Genomic DNA, 26,779 nt, shown 5'->3' on the forward strand with positions numbered 1-26,779 from the left:
ATTTATGCCACTAATACACTATCTTGATTACTATAGCTATATAATATTTCTTGAAATCAGGTAGTGTTGACCTCTCCAACTTTTTTCTTCTTTTTCTAAGTTATTTTTGCTATTCTAGGTCTTTTGTATTTTCATACAAATTTTAGAATCAGCTTATTCATTTCTACAAAAAACTTGCAGGGACTTTAGGATTGCTTTGGGAAAAAGTTATGTCTTAACAAATATTGAGTCTTCTGATCCATGACCATAGTATTATTTCCTTTAATTATTTAGATCTGTTTAAATTTCTCACAACAATGTTTTGTAGTTTTCAGTACACAGGTCTTGCATCTTAGTTGTCAAATTTATTTCTAAGTATTTCATATTTCCCCATGCTGTTGTAAATAGTATTTTAAGTTTTAACTTACAGTTGTTCCTTGCTAGCATATAGAAATACAGTTGATTTTAAAATAATGATTTTGTATCCTGCTGCCTCCCTAACCTCACCTTTTTTGTAGATTCCATAGGAAAGTCTACATAGTCAATTATGTCATTTGCCAACAAAGACAGTCCTACTTATTTTTCAATGTATCTGGATGCCTTTTACTTCTTCTTGCCTTATTTTCCTGGTTAGAATTTTCTATACAATGTTGAGTAGAAGCTTCATGAGCCGCCTTCCTTGCTTTGTTTCAGATCTTCGGGGGAAATTACATCATTACATAGTTAGCTCTCCTTTATTTTATGCTCTTCATCAGATTGAGGAAATTCTCTTTTATGCCTAATTTGCTGGAATCTTAGAGCATTTTTTAAAAAAATCAGGAATGAATGTTAAATTTTGATAAATGAGTTTTTTTCATCTTTGAGATAGTCATATGGTTTTTCTTTGTTAGTTTATCAGTATGATGCATTACACTGATTGATTTTCAACATCAGACCATTCATATATTTCTGAGATAAATCCCATTTGTTGTAATGTATTTTTAAAAACATATTTCTGGATTTGATTTGCTAAATTTTGTAAAAGATCTTTGGATCTATGTTCATGAAGCTTATTGGCTTGTAGTTTTCTTTTCTTGATACATCTTTGTCTGGTTTTTATATCAGGGCCTCATAGGGTGAATTGGAAATATTTCTACTTCTTCAATTTTTTGGAAGAGTTTGTGTAGAAATGGAATTACTTTTTGCTTTCTTGGAGTTTTCTTTGTGGAAAGAATTTTAACTAAAAATTCAATTTTTAACCTAGATATAGTACTATTCAAATTATTTCTTCTTGAATGAGGCTAGTTTATGTCTTTTGTGGAAGTTATTCACTTCATCTAAGTTGTTCAGTTTATCAGAATAAAATTCTTTGTGATAATCCCTTACCGTGTTATTGTCTGTAGAATTTACTGTCTATAGAATCAGTTTATCAGAATAAAATTCTTTGTGATAATCCCTTACCGTGTTATTGTCTGTAGAATTTACTGTCTATAGAATCAGTGGGTGATTCTATAGACAATAACACAATAATGAGGGATTCATTCTATTCTCATTCCTGGTATTGGTCATTTATATCTCTTCCCTTTTTAGCTAGAAATTTTTCAGTTTTATTGATCAGCCCAAAGAGCCAGCTTTTGGTTTTTTTTTTTTTTTTTTTTTTTTGAGACGGAGTCTCGCTCTGTAGCTTTTGGTTTTATTGACTCTCTCTCTGATTTTTCTGCATTCCATTTCATTAATTTCTCTCTTTATTATTCAATATCTTCTATTTAGGAGCATGTTTTTAGTTTCCAGTTTTAGGGATTTTTCAGGTATCTTTCTGTTATAGATTTATAATTCAATTCCATTGTAATCTGACAGCATATTTTTATGATTTGAATATTTTAAATTTATTGAGACATTTGATGGTCCTATCTTGGTAAATATTCTATAAGTACTTAAAAATAATGTGTATTTTTTATTCTTACTGAGTTCTATAAAAATCAATTAGAGCAAGTTGGCTGATAGTTTTGTTCAAGTCTCCTGTACCTTTTTATATTTTCACTCAGTCCTAGAGTGGTCACTCTCAACTCCAGCCCGGGCATTTCCCTCACTTGATGTCTCCCCTGATTGGTGGTCCATCCCTTGAGGCTCTGCTGCCCTCCCATGGAATAGTAGAAACCTCTCTTTTCAAACTTCAATGTGAAAATGGATGATACAGAACCTTACTGAGACCTTCATTTAGATACAAAGCAATGTTTTTCAAGTATTGCTCTTTAAAACATTAATTTAGGAGAAAAACTCTTTAGAAGTCTAACTAGGACTCATGAATCAATAGAATATGAGCCATCGGTGTGATTTGGCTCCAGGTATATTTCCTGTAGTCCTATAGCTCCAATATATCTCCTATACTTAAAATATAGGAAGAACTTAGAGTACGGAAATGGGGCAGGGGAACTTGAAGCTGCATTGGCACCACTGACACAGTGTTTTTACTTAGCCTGTATGCTCATTCAGAGTGTCTTAAATTGGGGGATTGGTGCGGATTAACGGAAGCTAAATTAGTACCCCCGGGATACCTCTTGGTAGCACTACAGTCTGACTAGTATAATTGTAGTCTATATTAATAGAAGTCTACTGGCCAAAAGGAAAAGATGTTCCATTGCCCCCTGGGCACCCGGTTTTAGAAGAGATAGATTAACCATAGTTTGCCTGGAGAAGAAGGGAGAGAATGGAAAAAGGATGGAAGCTCTGTCAAAATATTAGGGGACCAAATACATCGACAGAACTGAGTATATTAAATTTGGAGAGGGAGCACAGCATCTCCCCAGTGTGAGTTTCCACATTGTAAAGATAACTTTAAAAACATGCATTATCTTGAGAGAAAAAGAAATAAATGCAAAAGGTTCACAGACACTACCAAGAAAACTCCGTACCTTCTGTTTAACATCAAGCACGTTGTCTCTTTTTGTCTGAGAGGCAGTGCAGTATAGCATTGATAGCTTGAGACCTAGAGCCAGAATGCTTGGGTTTGAATCCTGAAAAAACCTCCTACTGGCTCTCAAAGAAGCCTCTTATTTCCTCTACATGCCTCAGTTTCTTCGTCTATATAATGAAGATTACAAATAGTTTCTACCTAATAGAGATGTTGTGAAGAAGTAATGCTGGTAAAGTGACTACCTGGCCCAGAGTAAGCACTCAATAAATGTTAGCTCTTGTTTTCTCAGTGCCACTTTGATTACTCCTTGTGTATCAAGGGACAAGATTGCCCATTCAATGACCCTGGAGGTTCTATCTGGGTTGCCAGGCAACTAGCAATCTGGGATCAGTGGCTTCCCCTCCTTGAGCAGGAGGAGCTATACAGAATTTCAGTTCCCCAAGGGCATTGGGTGTTAGTAACTGACATTCCAAGACTGCTCCCTGGAATAGCTGGCTCCCTGGCCCAGTCATTTATAAGGCAAGCTCTCATCTTCGCCCTACAAAAAGGTAGAGCAGTAAGTGGTGGGATTGTTTCCTGGATCCTGCATGCTGTTTGGTAGAAGGGATGAAAAGGTGGGACTGTGTATCTCACCTTGTTGACTGAATTTCTCCAATGAAGCCTGCTCTCTTCCCCCAATACAAGTCACGGTATTTACTGTCACCTGCTATCCCACATTCTTCTCTGGACTGTCTCACTCCTCTTCACCGTCATTCCCTGAAAACATACCCTCAGGGCAAGTACCCTGCCTGCTTCTAGAGCTGGGTATACTCTCTCTCCCATGATGTCATCTGCTCCTGGGGTTTCAGACATCACCTTTGCACCGAAGACTCTCGTCCACACCTTGTCCTCAAGTTCAAGTCTTGGCTGGGCATTGTCAGTTAGACCTGAGATCTTAAACTTCCAAAATATTTAAAATTGAATTACGTTTTAGATTTTCTTCCTCATTAGCCATTAAAACAAACAAACAAAAAAACTCAAACCCTTGTTCCTCCTATGCTATTAACTTCGTACCCTTTACTGCCATCTATCTTGTCTTCCCTGATGGTCAGGCTGCTGGCACAAGCATCTTGGAATCACACCACATTGCTCTTACCTCCTTCCTGTCTCAGTGCCTCTCCCCCACCAGGATCAGATCTTGTTTTCCTCCATTCCACCTTGCACATTCTATCCAGTTATTTTTCTTCCCTGCTAAAATACCTTTAATGCCTTCTTATTTTCTAAATACACTAGAATTCCTCACTCTGGCATTTGAGGCTCTCCACAAATGTCTGTGTCTAAGATTCAGTAGCTGCTGCTTCACTCCCTATACTCCATGTCCAGTCAACTGGGTAATTCATACTTCCTCACACTTCCTAATTGCCATCAAGCTGCCTGTGCTGTCTCCCCAACTTTAAATGCCCTCCAAACCCAGGTTTGCCTTTCAAAATCCTACACCCCAGTTAAGTGCATCCATCTCAGATGCTCCTCTCTCAGGAAGCCTTTCTGTGAGCTTGCTTCATTCACGTCCTCAGAGCAGAGGCATGTTTCTTGTTTATGGCACTTGTTATGTTGTATTGCATTATTATTGCGTGGACACTCATCTAATTCTCCTGCCAAACAGCAAATATGCTCTTGAGATTATAGTCCTATAGTCTATTTGGTTAGAAGCAGTTTACACAAAACACTGCATTCATCCTTGGAACATGTCTGCCCATTGAATTGCAGGGGGCTGATCTACCTGGAGAAAAGAAAACTCAGAGAGTAAGGGGACTGGATTCATGTGCCTGGAGGGCTGCTTGCAGTGGAAAATCAGTATGTCCCAGGGAAACAGAGCTCACACCAACATCTCTGCCTCCTGAGGGTGTCCTGGATCCTCTCACAGCGAGCAATATTTCTAGGGATATTACTATGAGCTTTCTATCACCGTTTAGATAATTCACTATTATCTAAGGTCTATCTAAGGGCTCTTCTCCCTTCAACCCTGTGGCTTTCTAAGTGCCAGGCCTGCGTACAGATGATGTGCAGCCCTCTCTGAAAAGATCATGTTGGACATTTGCTGCCATCTAGTGAAGGTAGAGTGGTCCAACCTCTTGATAAAGCTAAGCAGATCTTGTTCTCTCCCTAGGAGGTGGCTCCAAGAAACCAGCCCTGGTTAAACAGAAGCATGTCAGGGTATACAGGTGTGTATGAAAGGGAGGAGGGTGAAGCTTGTTTTATTATTTTTTTTACTTTGTTCCACATGTTCTGAGGGTGAGGCTTATATACAAAACAGATCACATTCAAGCTCCTGCATGGTAGCCTGGAATGGGCAAGACCATATCCTTCCAGATCCTCTCCCTACCTCTACCCAAAAGGTACCCTTCTTGAAATGATGACCAGCCATCTTTTTTTTTTTTTTGAAAACTTGATAGGGAATCTATAAAACACCTAAAGTTCATAATCAGAGCTTTTTAAAAAGGACCCATAGGTTATTCCCAGTACCTTAAGGAGAATGTAGCCATGACTTTGTAACTAGTGATTTCCATGAGGCCCTCCCAGTCCTGCACAGGAGCCCTGGTAGCCCATCTCAAACCTTCCCTGGTCCTGAGCCCACCCACTTCCCCTTCCCAGCGTGGCACACAGGCTCAGGCTCCACCAGGTGCATGATTGTATGCAGGTCACTCAACCTCTCTGAGTCTCAGTTTTCTCCTTTTTAAATGGGGTATGTCTTCCTCATTGAGTTGGTATGAGGTACAAATGAGATCATTCATGGCAAATGCTTAGCCAGTGCCTGATGCACAGCAACCACTAAATAAATATTAGAGAATGATATTATCACTATTTTTACCAATGCTTCAGAGCACAAGGCTGCCTACAAAACTCAGGTCCTTGAAATGAATACATCAAGTCATGGTAAGATCTTACACACTGAAAATAATCACCTCTCAGCCCACCACAGGATCCAGTGCTGCCCTTCCCTTTGCTGGGCAATGTGGGGCAGGCCAGAGGCCCCGACCTCAGACTGCAGGCTGCCGACAGACACATCAGTTCTTCTCACCTGTCTGAGATCCAGGGTCCCAGAGCTATTTCTATGAGGTTTTCCTCCACTCCTCAATGATCACAATGTAGGTTCTTTGTCCTCGCCCAGTCTTTTGGGGGACTGAAAGCCTAATGCCTGTTTGACCTCTTGGCATCTCCAGTTTTTAGGGAACTCCCGGGCTCCTCCTGCTCCCAAGCCCTTTTGATAGGTCTGGGTGTTTCTTTGAAACAGACATTCAGCCAAAACTGTATGTAGGGCTCATCAAATGGCTAAGATCACTGGTTAAGCAGTATGTCTATGGATCTCTCACCCTGTGCCCCAGGTGTTGCTAAGAGGGTACTCTCTCTCCCCCAGGTGCCCACTGCAAATATTTTAACCCGTCAAGTGGGGGGCTCTTATCAGTTTCAGCAAGTGATGTGCTGCAGTCAGCTTGAGCCAGCTCTCAACTTATTACGAGCATCTCTTCTCAACTCCACGTCCAGTAATATTATGTTAATAGCTCGAAATCAGTCATAATGGGAGTACTCACACCACAGAGATTAGTGAATGCTACAAAGCATGGCTTTCTTTTTTCCTGAAGAGCCAGTTGTTAAAACACTTGTCGGATACACCACTGGCTCTAGTCTTTAATTGCAAGCAAAGCACCACATTTAAACCACTACTCACACAACCACTGAACAAAGGGGGAATATTAGTGTACTATCTGAAAGAAACACAAACAGAAAATTATATTGAAAAAAATATATATATGTATGACAGTAACTTGTGAAAGGGTAGTAATTGACAAGTCAAGATTGTGCCTCTAGGTCTTTTTTTTTTTTTTTTTTTGGAGACGGAGTCTCGCGCTGTGTCACCCAGGCTGGAGTGCAGTGGCGTGATCTCGGCTCACTGCAAGCTCCGCCTCCCAGGTTCACGCCATTCTCCTGCCTCAGCCTCCGAGTAGCTGGGACTACAGGCGCCCGCCACCACACCCGGCTAGTTTTTTGTATTTTTAGTAGAGACGGGGTTTCACCATGTTAGCCAGGATGGTCTCGATCTCCTGACCTCGTGATCCACCCGCCTCTGCCTCCCAAAGTGCTGGGATTACAGGCTTGAGCCACCGCGCCCGGCCTATGCCTCTAGGTCTTAAACAAACCCAAAATAATTAATGTTGGTAAAAAAATCTGCAATAAGCTATTCATTTATTGGCAAGTTTTGAATTTTCATTTAGCATGCAAAAGAGCTACAGGTGATAAACCACATACTTGCATCAGGAAAATATCAAACAAAAATGATGTACCTAGAAACATAGAAAATACAACTTAAAATTTTAATGTGTTTTTTTGTGTCTTATTCTTTTTTATTTAGATATAATTTGAACCATGTTTCAACCATGTTTCTTTTTTTTTCCTTTTTTTTTTTTTTTGTTTTTCTTTTGAGACAGAGTCTCACTCTGTCACCAGGCTGGAATGCAGCAGCACGATCTTGACTCACTGCAACCTCCATCTCCCAGGTCTAAACGATTCTCCTGCCTCAGCCTCCCGAGTAGCTGGGAGTACAGGTGCACGCCACCATGTCCAGCTAATTTTTGTATTTTTTGGAAGAGATGGGGTTTCACCATGTTGGCCAGGATGGTCTCAATCTCTTGGCCTCATGATCTGCTCGCTTCAGCGTCTCAAAGTGCTGGGATTACAGGTATGAGACACTGCGCCCGGCCTGAACTATTCCAATCCTAACATTGGTATGTCCTTTTACAGTCCTTCCTGGTGTCTTCTTCCTTATTAACATAGTACCAGTGGTTGTCAGGCAGCTTTATCTTATATCTCTGTATCATTTAAAATGAAATTGAAATATCACTTCTTTTAGCCAGAAAAGAAAATGGAATGGCTAATTTGGTGAATCCACTACCTGTTCATACACTAAGTTGCCAACCCCTGGAGCTCAGAGGCTGGAGGCAAGGCTGTGAAGCTGTGAGGTAAGCGTGGAGGTGACGGCTCAGTCATAGTGGACCTTGCCCTTGACCACCCCAAAGCTAGGTAAGTCTCCATTGCAAAGAGTCTGGAGTGGTGAATGAGGCCTGTTTTCCAAGTCACTTTGGTCACCTTGGTCACCCTTGGTCACCTTCATCATGTACTTTCGAAAGGCCTTTTGAATAACTGCAGCACATCTTTCCTCTTCCTTTCTCTTGGTGGTGGTGACTATGGGTTCATACAACTTCTTGAGAGGATTGGTTTCCATGAACTTCTCTTCCATCATTGCTTTCATGCTATCCAGGCCATCAGACCCACCAAGTACCCTAGCGGTGAAGGCGAAAAGAATATCCATGCAGTGGAGGCGATCTCCACTCACCATGGGCAAGTCCATTACTAGAAATTGATATTTATTTGGCTTTGCCACACGCAAAGGCTCAGGCAAGGCATCAGCAAAGTCAGAAAGGGCAGAATATTCGATAAATTGTGTTGCTTCTGGGTCAAACTTTTCCCACACTTCATAAAATATGTCAAAGTCATCTTCACCCAAAGGGTCCTCACTTTCTTCAGTGGCTGTATTGAAGTTCTCTAAAATCACAGCAATGTACATGTTGACAACAATGAGAAAGGAGATGATAATGTAACTGACAAAGTAGGATGTGGCTATGCCAGGGAGGTGGCAGTTTTCTGAGGAGGAGTTACATGATTCTTTTGATCGCAGCATGGGGCTGAGCAGGGAATCCCAACCTGCTGATGTGCTTATCTGGAAGAGACAGAGCATGCTTCCAGCAAAAGTCTCGAAGTTGAATATATCATCAATTCCAGACTCTTGATTCACTTTGGAAAACCAGTTCATACCCAAAATGGCATAGATAAACATAATCAGAAAGAGTAGAAGACCAATGTTGAACAGAGAAGGGAGCGACATCATCAGAGCAAAGAGGAGAGTCCTGATTCCTCGTGCAGCCCGGACAAGCCTCAGGATTCGGCCAATCCGAGCCAAGCGGACAATTCTGAAGAGCGTCGGAGGGAAAGGAATGTACTCCTGACTTTCCAAGGTAGAAATCATTGTACCTCAGAAGAAGGAGAAAAGTCAATGAGTTTCCAGAAGGCACACTGGTTTCAGCTCCAGCCTGTCTCCTGCCTCAGAATCCTACGGGGGCCAACTTTTTATCAACACTTCGTAGCACATGTACAAAACTAAGAATTTCTTTTACCACTATCAGGGAAAATACTTATCTGTGTCTTAATTCAGAAAATAAGTTTCCAAGGGCCATACAATTTTAGATGGGATCGGATGTCTAAAATATTAGAGACAACTAAGGAAAGGAATGCAGTTTATGAAAGCCTATTTTGTGAGTTATGTACTTGAAGTGTATTATCTATGTTGGGTTTTTAAAGCCACTCAGGAAGAATAAATACAACAGGTTTCCATATGTATTGAATATATAGAATATAGAATGTAAAACAGATAAACTACAGCTTGAGTCTTTTAGACTAGAGTGCAAGGAGAGATTTCTGCTACAGAAGGTTGCCTTGAGCCTGAGCTGCCAGTGGAAATTGTAGAATCCCCAATCCCAAAGTTCCTTAAAAGGGACAGGTCCTTATTTGTGTAGAAGAATTTAAATACAGCCCTACTACAGGTGAGGACAGTTTATCTGCTGAAAGAGCCACAGTGTATGTAGGGCTCGAGGGAAATGGTAGCATTGGAATGCCCAACTTTAGGCTGAAGCTGCCTATGGATTGTTCTTATTTGTCATCCTCATTCCAAGGACTTCTGAGACCCAAACTCAAAAAGCTCAAGGGAACACAATTTGGAGATACTTTCTCTGTTGCTGCAAACCCCATAAATGTCATTTCAAAGGTTTGATCAAGCAGCTGAATATGTGACCTAAAATGTTGCCCTGTTCTTCCATTGTCTGCTCTGCAGGCAAGTGATGCAAGGATTTAAGACAACTCACATTTTGGCCTAAACATTATAGAATGGTTGGAACATACTTGCCTTGTGTAGACATGGCTTTGTTCTTGCTTTGAGAGTCTTCTAAGGTCGTTAGGGGTCATGGGCAGTCTTTGAGTGCCGATGACCCTAATGACCTTGAGTGTCCTCTAAGGTCACTAGGGGTCTATTAGGGGTTATGGGCAGCAGAACGCTCTGCTGTCACCTAATGACTAAAGAGAGCTAGTTGATTATATACTTCACTGACTCCTCAATTGTGCCAAAGAAGTTTAATTCATACCTTAATTGGGAAGTCAACCCGGAAATATGTAAAATTTATTAAGTGCCAATTCAGCAACAACTGGAGGAGGCCCATCATTTAAGATTTACCTCCTCTATGAATATTTCTTGGGCTGATCAAGCTCATAGTAATCTGTTCTTTCTCTGAGCTCATTTCTGCTTTGCACCATGTGATATGGTGTTCAATTAATTTCCCTATCTTTTTTTTGGCACTTTAAGATGAGTAAGCCGTAATACCTCAACTATATTGTTAACTCCTAGAGAGAGATTCATTTCAACTCACATTCATTTTGCATTTCTCCAAAAACTTAGGAAAGAGCTTGGAAAAGTATTGAGGCTAAGCGTTGGACAGCAGAAACATTGGCAAAGGCATATAAAACTCTGTCCACATTAGTGAGTAAGATTAATATATGGATTAATCCGACTGCTGAGTATTATCTGGCTTAATATGTGGATTTTCTCATCCACTGGAGCAAATGCCAGACAGCATGTATAACTGCAATTGCTTAGCAGTTGTTCAAAGGACAAAAGTCAGAAACATTTTAACAAACTGCATGATGCTTGGCATTGCATGGAAGGAACTTTGGAATGAATGAGCTGCTCTTTACTCATCAGAGGAAGGGCTCTCTGAGTTCTTAGAGAGCCTGCCCCAGACATCCGACCACCATTTTTTTTTTTTTTTTTTTTGCTGCTGTCAGTTTCACCAGGACTTGTGATTGGAACTGACTAATAAAAATTAAAGGTCTACTTAACTGTAAACTCATGGAATAATCTATTGCTAAGCTTTATCTACATTAACATCATGGCTTAAAAACCAGAAAACACTACGAACTGTAGCATATTTGTTGTTGTTCTCTGAAACATCTGCATTGCTGCAGTCGCATTAGGAACCAAAATATCGTAATCCAATATATCTGTTTGATGCATTCTTTCTGAGATCGCACAAAAGCGTCCACTTGGAAAATCAGTTTTCTTTGTCTTCATTGCATTTTGAACTATGAGAAGGCCTCCTGGACAGTTTTACATAATTATAAAAAGTTAACAATTTAATTAAAACCAAACTTCAAACACCCAGAGTAAGCACTTATGATTTAGCCATGAATAATTTAATTTTAAAGATGATGTGTGTATGTGTGTGTTTTATAAGAAGGTGTATGGCAATAACCTTCTTTCTTTTGTATTCTTTTATAAACCTTTTAGTTAACCCTGTCTGTGATTAGGAAAAATATACTGATTAGAGAATGAGGCTGGTTAGTAAATGGGATCAAAGAATCTGAGACAAGCATAGTTCACACTATGGTTTAAGTTAACACGGGATATAGAATAGAAAAAAAAGCTTTGATTGTCTGAATGATATACTCTTGGAAGCCCAATCTAGAGTGGGCCATGGGGCCTTGAATAGGGGTTGAAAGGGGGCACAGCAGTGCCACAGGGGCACAATAATTGTGATCTGGCATCCATGTGGATTTTAAACAAAGGAAAAACATGGGCAGTAAATCCTTAAAACTATAAAATGCTCACAGGGCTTATAGTTGCACAGGAAAGGTGGAACTTTGACTCAATTATCTGAATAAATTAGGTTACCACCCCAAAAACTTCTGAGTCATTTTAATTTTGTCTATTTCCATTGAATACATTATCTGCATAATTATTTAACTCTATCTCAGTTGTGTAGCGAGTTCAGGGAATGGAAATTACTCTCTATCTTCTAGCAACTTCCCAGTAGAGAATGGCATTAGTAACCCTGTCTATTCTTTCAGAAACTACACTAGGCCCAGTTTTCTGCTTTGTGGATAGTTTGAACAAACTTCAAAAAATAGTAAGATTTACAAACTTACTTCTGGTTCTTAAAGCCCCTCTGACTGCTGATTTTACTTACTAACAATAGAAATAAGCACGACCACAGAGTCAAATAAATTCCAGCCATTGGTGAAGTAGTATTGCCTCAAAGCGAAGATTTTGATGAGACATTCTAATGTAAAGATGACCACAAAGACCCAGTTGAGATGGTCAAGGGTGGATTTCACAGCTTTGGATTGGTCGTATGATTCAGCCATCATGCTAATCATGTTTAGGATAATGAGACTTATGATGATGATGTCAAAGATCTGGCTTGTGACTACATCGAACACAAGACCTTGACATTTGTTCTGAGAAAAAAAAAGAAATTATAAATCATTTTGAATGCAAGAATAAAATTATGTACAATAAAAAACAACATAAATACAACAGAATTTGTTTTTCCTTACAATTGAAGCACTTCCTTGAAAAATATACAGACCCTTTTCAAAGGGCAAGAAATTCCTATATATCCCCAGTGTTGCCTTATATATTTTCATTCAAATGTAATTAGTAACTGGTTTTAAGTGCTTAGGCTTATAGCTTTAAAACAAAAAATATTAAAACATTTAATATTAAAATATTTTTTAAAACAAAAAATATTAAAAAGTCTTAGTAACAAAATAACTGATGTGATTGATGATGTGCTTTGCTGAAATAAAACAGTGCATGTTGGATTTAATAATAAAAAGATGAATCTTGGTCTATATTTTATCTCTTTCTGTATTCTTACTTCAACAATATTAGTGCAGAGAATACCTGCTCACATGAGTATGTTGGAAAAAATGGAATTAATATCTTCAATGCTCCTTTTACCAATTCACAATAATCAGAACTTAACCAAAATTCTGTATTCAAATAATTCTTCAATGCCAATTTAAAAATTCTTGTTCACTTAAAGATAAAGCTAATAGATGAGATTAGAATCCAATAATTACTAAAACTGAAAACAGAAAAAATTATTAATTTATATTACAATGGAGGGTGAATTTACATGCGGTTTGTATATAGATGGCTATACTGCCCAAAAAGTGTGTATATGGTGATTGGTCTGGCACAGGTTCTAACTCAAGTTTGCATGCCAAGTCTACCATATGTGGTGAAATTACTCAATTATTCCATGATTTTCTTTAATACAACTGCTGTGAAGCACTACTTAGTTCTTCACTTAGTGGAAAACTATTCCTAACTACAAACTCAGAAATTGACATTTTACAGCATTCTTGACTATACGTTGGTACACATACAATCTGTGTACATATTATTTTATATTATATTATCATTTAATCAAAGTGGCTACATTATTATCTTTAGAGAACTCATATACCCCTAAGAATACATCTTTAGACACCCTAGGGATCTGTTATGTAACCCAGGCAAAGATGATGTTGGCTTGTGGTGGTGACAGCAGATAAAGATAAAAGCATGTATGTTTAAGAGCTAATGTGAGGTAGAAGCAAGAACTGTCAGAGAATTCAAATGTAGTGGGGCTTTGGGAAAGTTAAGATTGAGAATATAGTTTCTGGTTGATGAAACCATTTAACCAGCCAGAGAGCAGAGGATGAGGAATATTAAAAGGAGATGGTGAGATCTGACCTGAGCATGTTGAGTTCAGGTGCCAGTGGGGGATTCAAGGGCAATGGCAGGTAGAAGTATGAGTTTGGAAGCTACAATACAGATGGCATTAATACTGATATGAATTAAAACCACAGGAGTGAATTATACATCATTCGGGGAGAGCAAGGGCAATGAGAGGAAGGAGGGTAGGGACAACACTGGAAGACACTACATTTCCATTGCGACTTTCAAGCCATGCGCTGGGAGCCCCAAAGCTTTTATCAAAGAGCCAGAAGACACTAGAAAGTCAAGTGCCTTTCCTATTTGAGCATGAATTTGGAAGTCAGAAAGGAGCTGGAGAAAAGACACTTTCAAGGATGCACTCCAGGGAAGTGGAATGAAGGCCAAAAAGAAATATGAGGGAGGGTAAGTATTGGTTTTATAGTTAACTCTAACATCAAGACAAATAGAGAAGATTAAGAGCATAAATTACCTAAAGTGTTGGACTACCTAAAGTGTTGGATGATCGAAAAAGCATTCTACATCACTTCAGAACGTATAGTGACTCCTATACCTCAGTATGAATTTTTTTTTTTTTTTTTTTTTTGAGACGGAGTCTGGCTCTGTCACCCAGGCTGGAGTGCAGTGGCGCGATCTCGGCTCACTGCAAGCTCCGCCTCCCGGGTTTACGCCATTCTCCTGCCTCAGCCTCCCGAGTAGCTGGGACTACAGGCGCCCGCTACCTCGCCCGGCTAGTTTTTTGTATTTTTTAGTAGAGACGGGGTTTCACCGTGTTAGCCAGGATGGTCTCGATCTCCTGACCTCGTGATCCGCCCGTCTCGGCCTCCCAAAGTGCTGGGATTACAGGCTTGAGCCACCGCGCCCGGCCCTCAGTATGAATTTTTAACCAAGAAATAAAGTCACCCTGTGAAGATGTTTCAAGAGAAATCAAAAGTGATTCCAAACCCCTTGTTCTATTACTGGAAATGAAATGCATCAATGCTCAGGCTAAAACAGCTATGTTTTCCTCCTATGCAATTGCTATTCATTTGTTTTAAGGGTCAAAAGCTAATATTTGGATTTTAGAGATGGAAAAAAAAATCTCTGGGGAGATTAAGTTGTGGGTCAATGGCTAACTGTTGAAGTCTAAGCCCAGACTCAGGGACTTCTGGTGATATGATGTTGGATTTATCTCACGCGGCACTACTCTCTGGAATGTAAAAGTCAAGATAAACATGCAGTGTTAAGTGGTGAGATTGTGTTTTATTACCAGAATCATTCATTGAAGGCTTGATTCATGAGTTGCAGCTACACAGGGAGAGCTGTGACTTTGCACCTACTCCCAGATAAGCCATGTGATAAACATGCTATAAAAGATGGTTAAGGAATGGAGGTGACAGCTTTCCTATGCTAACATAGTCTGCACCCACTTTCAGTTCATCTTTTGCAGCCTAGCATACTCCGTGCAGTGCATCTATGTTGTAACAACTCCTGTTTGGCTGTGTGCTGCGTTGCTTGAAATACACTGATAAATATGTGGGAACATATTGTGTCTTGTGACTCTTTTAGTTAATGCCAAACCCAAGACCAACTGGTAATGAATCAGTGGTTGTATAGCATGCATATGTGAAGAAAAATTCTCTTTTCTTGTTGTTGGCTCAAGTTCAAGTAAGAACTTTAAAGTGAAATTAGTACTAGAAAGTGAGATTGGTATTTAAAAACTAGATTCAATTTAGGTAAACTGAAGTCCCATAAACCGTTGGTGGTATTTAAAAACTAGATTCAATTTAGGTAAACTGAAGTCCCATACACCGTTGGCAGGTTAAACCTCCCCAAATAAAATTTTATCATTAACCCTGTGATCAAAAATCTCTCACTACGTAAAAGACAAATTCTAAATTCTTGGCCCTGACATTCATTGACATTTTTAGTGCATCACAAATACTTCATTTTAGTGTGATGGACTCTGTTTGTGCCTTAAAGCATATTTTTTATTCAATAAATAATTACTGAGAACACATTTTATGCCAAGTTCTATTCTGAGTGCTGAGAATAACAGTGGGTGAACTGCATTCATTATTTGGGATCTCATGTTCAAATGGGAATCTCCAAATTATCTACATGCTTCAGATTGCAAGCCCCTCTTTTATACTGCTTTCCCTGACTTTTCAGCCTCCACTGACCTGCTCAGGTTTGGAGCTTTCAAACTTACTTGTCAGAGCTACCAACTTTGTTGTGCCTGTTGTACTACTTTATAATCCAATGTTCTCAAGTATGTATACAACATCTCAGCTCCTCAATTAGACTGTAAGCACAGAGCTGCCCTGGATGCTGCTTCTATCTTGTCCCATAGTACCTGACAAAGCAGGATTCATAGAGAGCAGGGATCAGCAAACCATGGCCTATAGGACAAATCCAGTGACCTATGTGTTATTGTACAGCCCATGAGCTCAGAATGGGTTTTACATTTTTAAATGTTTGGTGAAACAAAAATCAAAAGAAGAATAAAATTTTGTGACATATGATAATTATATAAAATCCAAATTTCCATGTACCTACATAAAAACTTGTGTTGTAATACAGGCATGTTCATTTCTTCTATATTGTTTATGGCTGCTTCTGTGCCACAGTGGCAGAGTTGAGTACTATGACAGAGACAAGTAGCCAGCAAAGACTAAAATATTTACTATCTGTGTCTTTAAGGAAAAGTCTGTCAATCCCTGATATACAAAGTTTGTCATAAATACTTGTAAAGTGGAAGTAAGTATACACGACCTTAACCTCACACTAAAAAAAACTAGTAAAAAGTGTTATAAGTACATTTTAAACTGGTCAAAATTGAAAAAAGCAAAAACGGGAAGATGGGCAGACAGGCGGCAAGGCTAACGTGCATCTCCCACCTGGATGGAGAGAACAGTGTGTGGAGACTCACACTGTGGACTTTTGCTTCAAGAACCATCGCAGGAACGTAACAAGAAAACCAGAAGAACTCACAGATCCTTTGAAAGAAGCGACACGCGACTGCAGACTGCACAGGACAGGTGAAAAGCAGTGAGTTCCCAAAGTGTGAGTGAGAGGGGGGAAAACCTGCCTCCGAACACACATCCCCACTGGGGAATCTGAAAATCCAGATCACGAGAGAAGGATGTAACCTTACCTAGAGCTGAAATGAATTCAGGGAGCTGCATGAAGTGCAAAAGTAGAAGCAGCAGCAGGAACCTTGAAGGCACTCCCAGTCTCCAGCTTGAGCCCTGGAATGCCATTCCTGACTGTATCTCACAGAGGCCTTCTGAGAAGGCAGACAGACAAATAAAGGAGGGACCATAGGGTGAAAGAAACTTCCAATTATATTTTGTGATAATTTCGACTGGGCACAAACTTCCTTGAGCAGAATCCAGGGGGCTAACGGGAATTGCTCCAGATACAAGTGCACGAGCTGCTGACATCGTGGGCAGACAGGGAGGGATGTGGCCTGAAAGCCATTCTTGCTTTGTCAGCAGGGAAACTTATGGCCTGGGGCAGGTCTGAGATCCCTGCATAGGCTGCCTGGATCTAAACTTCATGCAGTTAGTAGGGCACTGCAGGAGCAAGACCAGCCTCACTAACTGTGTGGGAGCTGGGCAAGGCCTTTCACTACTCACTATTCCCCACTTCCCTGGTGAACTATACTGCACAGCAGAGGTAGCCATAATCCCCTCTGGAACATAACCCCATTGGCCTGAGGACCACCTCCTCATCCCCCACAGTGGTTATGGCAAGCCCCATTCAAGGACAGTCTGCACTTGGACCTGCCTAACCCTGCCCCCACCTGACGGTTTTTCTCTACCTGTCCTGGTAGCTGCACACAAAAAACATAAACCCTTACGACTCTGCCCATCACCTGAAAAGTCAGAATACTTCCCCTGGCCAACTTAGGGCAAGCATATATCCCACTGCTAATAGTATGGCTGGTGCTCTCTTGAAAGCACCACCTCCTGGCTGGAGGTCAACCAACTCAGGACGTGACTGCAATTCATGACAGAATAGCCCTGATCCCAGGAAGGGGAAGACGACAGCTAATTCTACTGCCTGCAACATCCTGGCTAACCAGAGGTCCTGAGTCTGTCCACGTGACAACTTCACTGCTAGTATAACCAGCATTCGAGAAAGCCAGCATACTAACTGTATCTACAACCAAGGACTCTCAGAGTCTACTTCACTCTCCTGCCACTTCCACCAGAGCAGGTGCTGGTATCCACACCTGGGAGACCTGAAAACAGATCATATCACAGGACTCTTTGCAAACACTCCCCAGCACCACCCCAGAGCCTGGTAGCCCTGCCAGGTGGCTAGACCCAAAAGAGCAGGAACAATCACTGCAGTCTGGCTTTCAGGAAGCCCCATCCCTAGGGAAGGGGGAGTGCACCACATCAGGGGATTACCCTGTGGGACAAAAGAATCTGAAGAGCAGGCCTTGAGTTCCAGATATTTCTGCTGGTGAGTAGTTTCTCACAGCAGAAACACAATTGCAGTGCTGGCACAGTAGGGAAAGTCTGCGCCCCTACCCCAGTGGGCAGGTATCCTCTGTGATTGTGAAGGGCCTTGGAGAAGAGGTCCTTGTTTTCCCCTGGCACTCCACTGAGACACAGCTGGGGCTTCCCCCACAGGAACACAGTATGGAGGCATCAATAGACAGCCTGTCTGGAACAATCCAGGGTGAGTGTGGCCCCACAGAAGCAGCGCACTCCAGATTCAGGTCTGTGTGAGAGGCAGAGTCACAATTCCTCCCTATTTGGAACATCAACATTCCTACAGATGAAAAGAGGTGGTTGTCTGATCTGAAGAGCCAAAACACTGGGACAGGAGTGAGGCTATAAGGTGAATAGCTTTCTGGCTGACCTGGCAGAGGAGCTGAGGTAGCTTCTCCTCTTCACCCTGATAAAACAGCACATCTGAGAGCTCTCACAGCCACCTTCATCATGGCTGGGACCTCAGCCCACTGTTGGATACTACATTTACCCACCTGCCTTAGCCATAGCCAGTGCCTACCTAGAAATACCTTCCCTATTGGCTTGAAGCCTGAATCAACTCAGTAAATAAAACACTGGGAGAAAATTACATAAATAAATAAAAATGTACACCATGAGAGAACCAGATAAGCTGCAAGAGATCCCTGCCATTCCAACCGCATAGGAGACAGTGAACTTGCCAGCATACTAAGACTATTACTACTACAACCAGCATCAGGGAAAGCCAGTGCACAATTGTGTCCAGAATTGGTGGGTTCTTGGTCTCACCGACTTCAAGAATGAAGCCGCAGACCCTCGCGGTGAGTGTTACAGTTCTTAAAGATGGTGTGTCCGGAGTTTGTTCCTTCTGATGTTCGGACATGTTTGGAGTTTCTTCCTTCTGGTGTGTTTGTGGTCTCGCTGGCTTCAGGAGTGAAGCAGCAGACCTTAGTGGTGAGTGTTACAGCTCTTAAGGCAGCATGTCAGGAGTTGTTCATTCCTCCCAGTGGGTTCGTGGTCTCGCTGGCCTTAGGAGTGAAGCTGCAGACCTTCCCGGTGAGTGTTACAGCTCAAAAAAGCAATGTGGACCCAAAGAGTGAGCGGCAACAAGATTTACTGCAAAGAGCAAAAGAACAAAGCTTCCACAGCGTGGAAGGGGACCCCAGCAAGTTTCCGCTATTGGCTCAGGCAGCCTGCTTTTATTCCCTTTTCTGGCCCCACCCATATCCTGCTGATTGGTCCATTTTACAGAGAGCTGATTGGTCCGTTTTCACAGGTTGTTGATTGGTGCATTTACAATCCCTGAGCTAGACACAGAGTGCTGATTGGTGCATTTACAATACTCTAGCTAGACATAAAAGTTAGCCAAGTCTTCACCAGATTAACTAGACACAGAGCACTGATTGGTGCATTTACAAACTTTGAGCTAGACACAGAGTGCTGATTGGTGCATTTACAATCTTCTAGCTAGACATAAAAGTTCTTCAAGTCCTCACCAAATTAACTAAACACAGAGTATTGATTGGTGTGTTCACAAACCTTGAGCTAGACACAGGGTGCTGACTGGTGTGTTTACAAACCTTGAGCTAGACACAGAGTGCTGATTGGTGCATTTACAATCCTTTAGCCAGACATAAAGGTTCTCCAAGTCCCCACTAGATTAGCTAGATACAGAATACTGATTGGTGTATTTACAAACCTTGAGCTAGATACAGGGTGCTGATTGGTGTGTTTACAATCCCAGAGCTAGACACACAGTGCTGATTGGTGTGTTTACAAACCTTTAGCTAGACACAGTGCTAGACAGAAAAGTTCTCCAAGTCCCCACTAGATTAGCTAGATACAGAGCACTGACTGGTGCATTTGCAAACCTTGAGCTAGACACAGGGTGCTGATTGGTATGTTTACAAATCTTGAGCTAGACACAGAGTGCTGATTGGTGTATTTACACTCCCTTAGCTAGACATAAAGGTTCTCCAAGTCCCCACTAGACCTAGGAGCCCAGTCAGCTTCACCTAGTGGATCCTGCACCAGGGCCACAGGTGGAGCTGCCTGCCAGTCCTGTGCCATGTGCCCACACTCCTCAGCCCTTGGGCGGTTGATGGGACCCCACACCATGGAACAGGGGGCAGTGCTCATAGGGGAGGCTGGGAGCCTCCATGCAGGAGCCCACGGTGGGGGGGAGGCTCGGGCATGGTGGGCTGTGGGTCCCGAGCCCTGCCCCATGGGGAGGCAGCTAAGGCCTGGTGAGAATTCGAGTGCAGTACCAGCAGGCCAGCACTACTTGGGGACCCAGCACACCCTCTGCAGCTGCTGGCTGGGGTGCTAAGCCCCTCACTGCCTGGGGCCGGCAGCGCCAGCCGGCCACTCCAAGTGTGGGGCCCACCGAGCCCATGCCTACCTGGAACTCGCACTGGCCCATAAGCACCTTGTGCAGCCTCGGTTCCCATCCGCACCTCTCCCTCCACACCTCCCCGCAAGCAGAGGGAGCCAGCTCCAGCCTTGGCCAGCCCAGAGAGGGGCTCCCACAGTGCAGCAGCAGGCTGAAGGGCTCCTCAAGCATGACCAGAGTGGGCACCAAGGCTGAGGAGGTGCCAAGAGCGAGGAAGGGCTGCCAGCACACTGTCACTTCTCACAATGACGCTCTATAACTAAGGATCTCATATACAGTCTTTACTCCTACAAGTACCAATAATCAAATTAGGCTAAAATACACACTGATGTTAAAGAGGGAAATATTTTAAATTAAAAAAAAAATTTTTTTTAAAGTTCAATTAAAATTAAATCCAAGAACAATTTTAAGTAATAAAATAAGTAACAATTTTTCACCCAAGTGAAAAGGAACCAGAAAAGTAATTCTGGTAATATGACAAGACAGGGTTCTATAACACCTCCAAAAGATCATACTAGCTTCCCAGCAATGGATCTAAACCAAGAAGAAATCTCTGAATTTCCAGATAAAGAATTCAGAAGATTGATTATTCAGCTAATCAAGGAGATACCAAAGAAAGGTGAAAACCCAGTTAAAGAAATTTAAAAAACAATACAAGAGATGGATAAAAAATTTTTCCAGAGAAATAGATATCATAAAGAAAAAAATAGTCACAACTTCTGGAAGTGAAAGACACACCCAGGGAAATGCAAAATGCCATGCTAAGTTTCAACAATAGACTAGGACAAGTAGAAGAACTTTAGAGCTCAAAGACAAGGCTTTTGAATTAAAAACCAATCAGACAAAGACAAAGTTTAAAAAATGAATGAAGCCTCCAAGACATTTGGGATTATGTTAAATGGCTAAACCTAAGAATAACTGGTCTTCCTGATGAAGAAGAGATATCTAAAGTTCAGAAAACTTACTTGAAGAAATAATTGAGGAAAACTTTCCTGGCCTAATTAGAAATCTAGATAACCAAATAGGAAGCTCAAAAAACTTCTGGGAAGTTCATCAGAAAAAGATTATCACCTAGGAACATAGTCATCAAGTTATCCAAAGTCAAGATGAAGGAAAGAGTCAAGAACTGTGAGACAAAAGAATTAGATAACCTATAAAGGAAAACCTATCAGATTAACAGTTAACTTCTCAGCAGAAACCTTACCAGCTGGAAGGAACTGGGGTCCTATCTTTAGCCTCCATAAACAACATAATTGTCAGCCAAGAATTTTGTATCCAGTGAAACTAAGCTTCATAAATGAGGGAAAGATAAAGTCTTTTTCAGACAAATAAATGCTGAGAGAATTCATCACCACCAAACCAACACTACAAGAAATGCAAAAAGGAATTCTAAATTATGAAACAAAACCTTGAAATACACCAAAACCAAACAAACAAAGCCTCCTTAAAGCATGGGGCCTGTAAAACAGCAACATAATTTCAAAAAACTCAACAAAGTATTTAGGCAACAACTAACATGATGAATAGAACAGTAACTCACATCTCAATACTAATGTAGAATGTAAATGGCCTAAATGCTCCCTTTAAAAGATACAGAATTGTAGAATGGATACAAATCCACAAAGCAAGCATCTACTGTCTTCAAGAGACTCACCTAACACATAAGGACTCATACACTTAAGGTAAAGGGTGAAAAAAGATATTCCATGCAAATGGAAATGAAAAGTGAGCAAGAGTAGCTATTCTTGTATCAGACAAAATAGACTTTAAAGCAACAACAGTTAAAAAAGACAAAGAGGGACATTATATAATGATAAAATGATTAGTCCAACAGGAAAACATCACAGTCCTAAATATATATGCACCTAACACTGGAGCTCCCAAATTCATAAACAATCACTATTAGACCTAAGTAATGAGGCAACACAATAATAGTGGGAGACTTCAGTACTTCACTGACAGCACTAGACAGATAATCAAGACAGAAATTAAACAAAGAAACAATGGACTTAAACTATACCCTAGAACAAACGAAATTAACAGATATTTACAGAATATTCTACCCAACAACTGAAGAATATATTTTCTATTCATCAGCACATGGAGCATTCTCCAAGATAGAACATATAATAGATCACAAAGCAAGTCATAATAAATTTAAGAAAATCTAAATCATATCAAGTATCTTTCCAGACCACAGTGCAATAAAACTGGAAATTAACTCCAAAAGGAACCTTCAAAACTATACAAATACATGGAAATTAAACAATCTCCTCTTGAATGATCTTTAGGTTAACAACGAAATCAAGATGGAAATTTAAAAATTATTTGAACTTAAAGTATAATAATAATAAATAAATAAATAAATAAAAATTATTTGAACTGAATGATAATAGTGACACAACTTATGAAAACCACTGAGATACAGTGAAAGTGGTGCTAAGAGGAAAGTGTATAGCATTAAATGCCTACATCACAATGTCTGAAAAAGCACTAACAGACAATCTAAGGTCAGATCTCAAGGAACCAGAGAAAGAAAAACAAGCCAAAGGCAAATCCAAACCCAGCAGAAGAAAATAAATAACAAAGATCAAGCAGAACTAAATGAAACTGAAACAAACAAAAAAATACAAAAGATAAATTAAACAAAAAGCTGGTTATTTGAAAAGACAAAAATGATAGACCTTTAGTGAGATTAACCAAGAAAAGAAGAAATATCAAAATAAGCTCAATTAAAAATGATACAGGAGATATTACAACTGATACCACAGAAATACAAAAGATCATTCAAGGCTACTACAAACACATACATGCACAAATTAGAAAATCCAGAGGAAATGGATAAATTCCTGGAAATATACAACCACCCTAGATTAAATCAGGAAGAAGTAGAAACTCTAAACAGACCAATAAAAAGTAGCAAGATTGAAACAGTAATAAAAAAGTTACCAACCTAAAAAAGTCCAGGACCAGATGGATCAACAGCTGAAATCTATCAGACATTTAAAGAAGAATTGGTACCAATCCTACTTATGGAACTGCATTTGCAAAATTATAACTGAGGAAATTATGATAGTGAAAGAGATCACACCTAACGGACTCCATCTGCTTCTAACCTTTAAGCTGTCCTTGTTCATTCCTGGGTATAGGCTGAACTAACTTTGGGAAGGAATTCAATTCATGGCTTGACTTTGAAACAAAATTGATAATAGATATTTCCCAAAAAGACCCCATCCTCTTGCCTGGGGACCAGGCTGCCTTTGCAGGACTAACAAATTAGCTACAAGATTAGAAATTAGGGTTTAGGGGTCGTGCAGCCTCTGGGATCCAAGAGTCTGAACCTCCTCAAATTGCTCCTGGAGATAACATCAGTATTGTAAACCTAAGATCAGTGCTGGAGATATTTTGCAGACCCTGCACTGGATGGATCAGCTGACACCACCCAGACCCATAATCTGGCTCAACTGGCTCTGCCATTCCACCCAGGAACAGAAGACAGCAAGAAAATCTCACTTTGACCCCCTATGATTCCATATCAAACCTGACCAATTAGCACTCCCCATTTCCCTAGCCCCTACCCACCAAATTATCTTTAAAAACTCTGATCCCTGAATGCTCGGGGAGACTGATGTGAGTAACAATAAAACTCTCATCTCTCACACAGCCAGCTGTGTGTGAATTACTCTTTCTCCATTGCAATTCCTCCATCTTGATAAATTGGCTCTGACTAGGCAGAGGGCAAGGCTGGTTACACTGACACTAAAAGATAGAGAAAGAGGAACTCCTCCCTAAATCATTCTATGAAGCCAGTATCACCCTAATACCAAAACCAGGAAAGGACACAACAAAAAAGAAAACTACAGACCAACATCCCTGATGATGATAGGTGCAAAATACTCAACAAATACTAGCTAACTAAATCCAACTCAAAAAATACTAGCTAACTAAATCCAACAGCATATCAAAAAGAAAATCCACCATGATCAAGTGGGTTTTATACCAGGAATGCAGGGATGGTTTAACATACACAAGCCAATAAGTGTGATACATCACATAAACAGAATTAAAAACAAAAATTATATGATCATCTCAATAGACACAGAAAAAACATTTGACAATATCAGCATCTCTTTATGATAAAAAACCCTCAGCAAAATTGGCATAGAAGGAACATAGCACAAGGTAGTAAAAGCCATCTGTGACAAACCCACAGCCAACATCATACTGAACAGATAATGGTTGAAAGCATTCCCCATAACAAATGGGACAAGATAAGGATGCCCACTTTCACCACTTCTATTCAACATAGCACTGGAAGTCCTAGCCAGAGCAATCAGATAAGAGAAAGAAATAAAGAGCATTCAAATTGGAAAAGAGGAAGTCAAACTATTGCTGTTTGCCAAGGATATGACTGTATATTTAGAACACCCTAAAGACTCATCCAAAAAACTCCTAGATCTAATAAATGAATTCAGTAAAGTTTCAGGATACAAATTCAATGTACATAAATCAGTAGCACTGCTATACACCAACAACAACCAAGCTGAGAAACAAATCAAGAATTCAATGTATTTTACAACAGCTGCAGAAAAACATAAAATACTTACAAACATACCCAACCAAGGAGATGAAAGATCTCTACAGGGAAAACTACAAAACACTGCTGAAAAAAATCATTAATGACACAAACAAATGGAAACACATCCCCTGCTCATGGATAGGTAGAATTAACATTGTGAAAATGACCATACTGTTAAAAGCAATCTACAGACTCAATGCAATTCCCAACAAAATACCACCATCATCCTTCACAGGACTAGAAAAAAATTCTTGAAATTCATATGGAACCAAAAAAGAGCCTGCATAGCCAAAGCAAGACTAAGCAAAAACAACAAATCTGGAGGAATCACATTACTGGACTTTAAACTATACTACAAGGCCATAGTTACTGAAACAGCATGGTACTGGTATAAAAACAAGTATGTAGACCAGTGGAACAGAATAGAGAACCCTCCAAAAAAGCCAAATAGTTACAGCCAATTGATCTTTGGCAAAGCAAACAAACATAAATTGGGGGACGGGCACCCTATTCCACAAATTGTGTTGGGATAATTGGCAATTCACATGTAGAAGAATGAAGCTAGATCCTCATCTCTCACCTGGTACAAAAATTAACTCAAGATGGATCAGACTTAACTCTAAGACCTGAAACCATACAAATTCTAGAATATAACTCTTCCAGATATTGGCTTAGGCAAATAATTCATGACCGAGAACCCAAATGCAAATGCAACAAAAACAAAAATAAATAAATGAGACCTAATTAAACTAAAAATCTTCTGCATGGCAAAAGAAATAATCAGCAGAGTAAAGAGAAAACTCACCAAGTGGGAGAAAATATTCACACACTTTGCATCTGACAAAAGACTAATTTTCAGGATCTACGAGGAACTCAAAGGAATCATCAAGACAAAAACAATTCTATCCAAAAGTAGGCAAAGAACATAATCAGACAATTCTCAAAAAAAGATTTACATATGGCCAGGAAAACACAGAAAAAAAATGCTCAACATCACTAATTCTTAGGCAAATGTAAATTAAACCACAATGGGGTGCCACCTTACTTCTGCAAGAATGATCATAATTTAAAAAATCAAAAAAAAAAAAAAATAGATGTTGGCATGGATGTGGTGAAAAGGAAACACTTTCACACTGTTAGTGGGAATGTAGACAAGTATAACCACCATAAAAACCAGTATGGAAATTTCTTAAAGATCCAAAAGGAGAACTACTATTCGATTAAGCAATCTCACTACTACGTACCTACCCAAAGGAAAATACGTTATTATATGAAAAATACACTTACACCACGTTTGTAGCTGAACAATTCTCAATGGAAAAAATGTGAAACCAAGCTAAATGCCTGCCAACCAAAGAATAAATAGAGAAAATGTGGTATATCTACACCATGGAATACTAGTCAGCCATAAAAAGGAATGAAATAATGGCAATTGCAGCAACCTGGATGGAATTGGAGACCATTATTCTAAGTGAAGTAACTCAGGAATTGAAAATCAAGTATTGTATTTTCTAACTTATAAGTGGGACCTAAGCTGTGAGTACATAAAGGCATGAGAATGATACAATGGACTTTGGGGAATCAAGGAGATGGGTGAGAAGAGGGTGAGGAATACAAGACTACACACTGGATACAGTGTGCACTGCTTGGGTGACATGTGCACCAAAATCTCAGAAATCACTACTAAAGAACTTAATGCATGGAACAAAAAAACCACCTGTTCCCCAAAAACTACTGAAATGAAATAAAATAAAACTGGTCAAAATTAAGTTCAAACAGACCACTAAGTTCATATGGTTGCAATAAGTATTTACTTAAGCACATATTG

The 26,779-nt window shown here is 40.2% G+C and overlaps 1 protein-coding gene across 1 annotated transcript in view; it reads right to left on the reverse strand.

Annotated features, from left to right (window-relative positions):
- Positions 1–7,198: 7,198 nt before the first annotated feature.
- The window catches only part of SCN11A (sodium voltage-gated channel alpha subunit 11), a 108,685-nt gene continuing 89,104 nt past the window's right edge, over positions 7,199–26,779 (reverse strand). The window contains exons 25-26 of the mRNA XM_077994190.1: positions 11,977–12,247; positions 7,199–8,935 (exon numbers count right to left, since the gene is read on the reverse strand). Coding sequence (XP_077850316.1) covers positions 7,887–8,935; positions 11,977–12,247 — 1,320 coding nt within the window. The 3' untranslated portion in view covers positions 7,199–7,886. The remainder of the gene's footprint in view (positions 8,936–11,976; positions 12,248–26,779) is intronic.

The sequence above is a fragment of the Macaca mulatta genome, chromosome 2 (genome assembly GCF_049350105.2).
Source record: "Macaca mulatta isolate MMU2019108-1 chromosome 2, T2T-MMU8v2.0, whole genome shotgun sequence".
Classification (NCBI taxonomy): Eukaryota; Metazoa; Chordata; class Mammalia; order Primates; family Cercopithecidae; genus Macaca; species Macaca mulatta.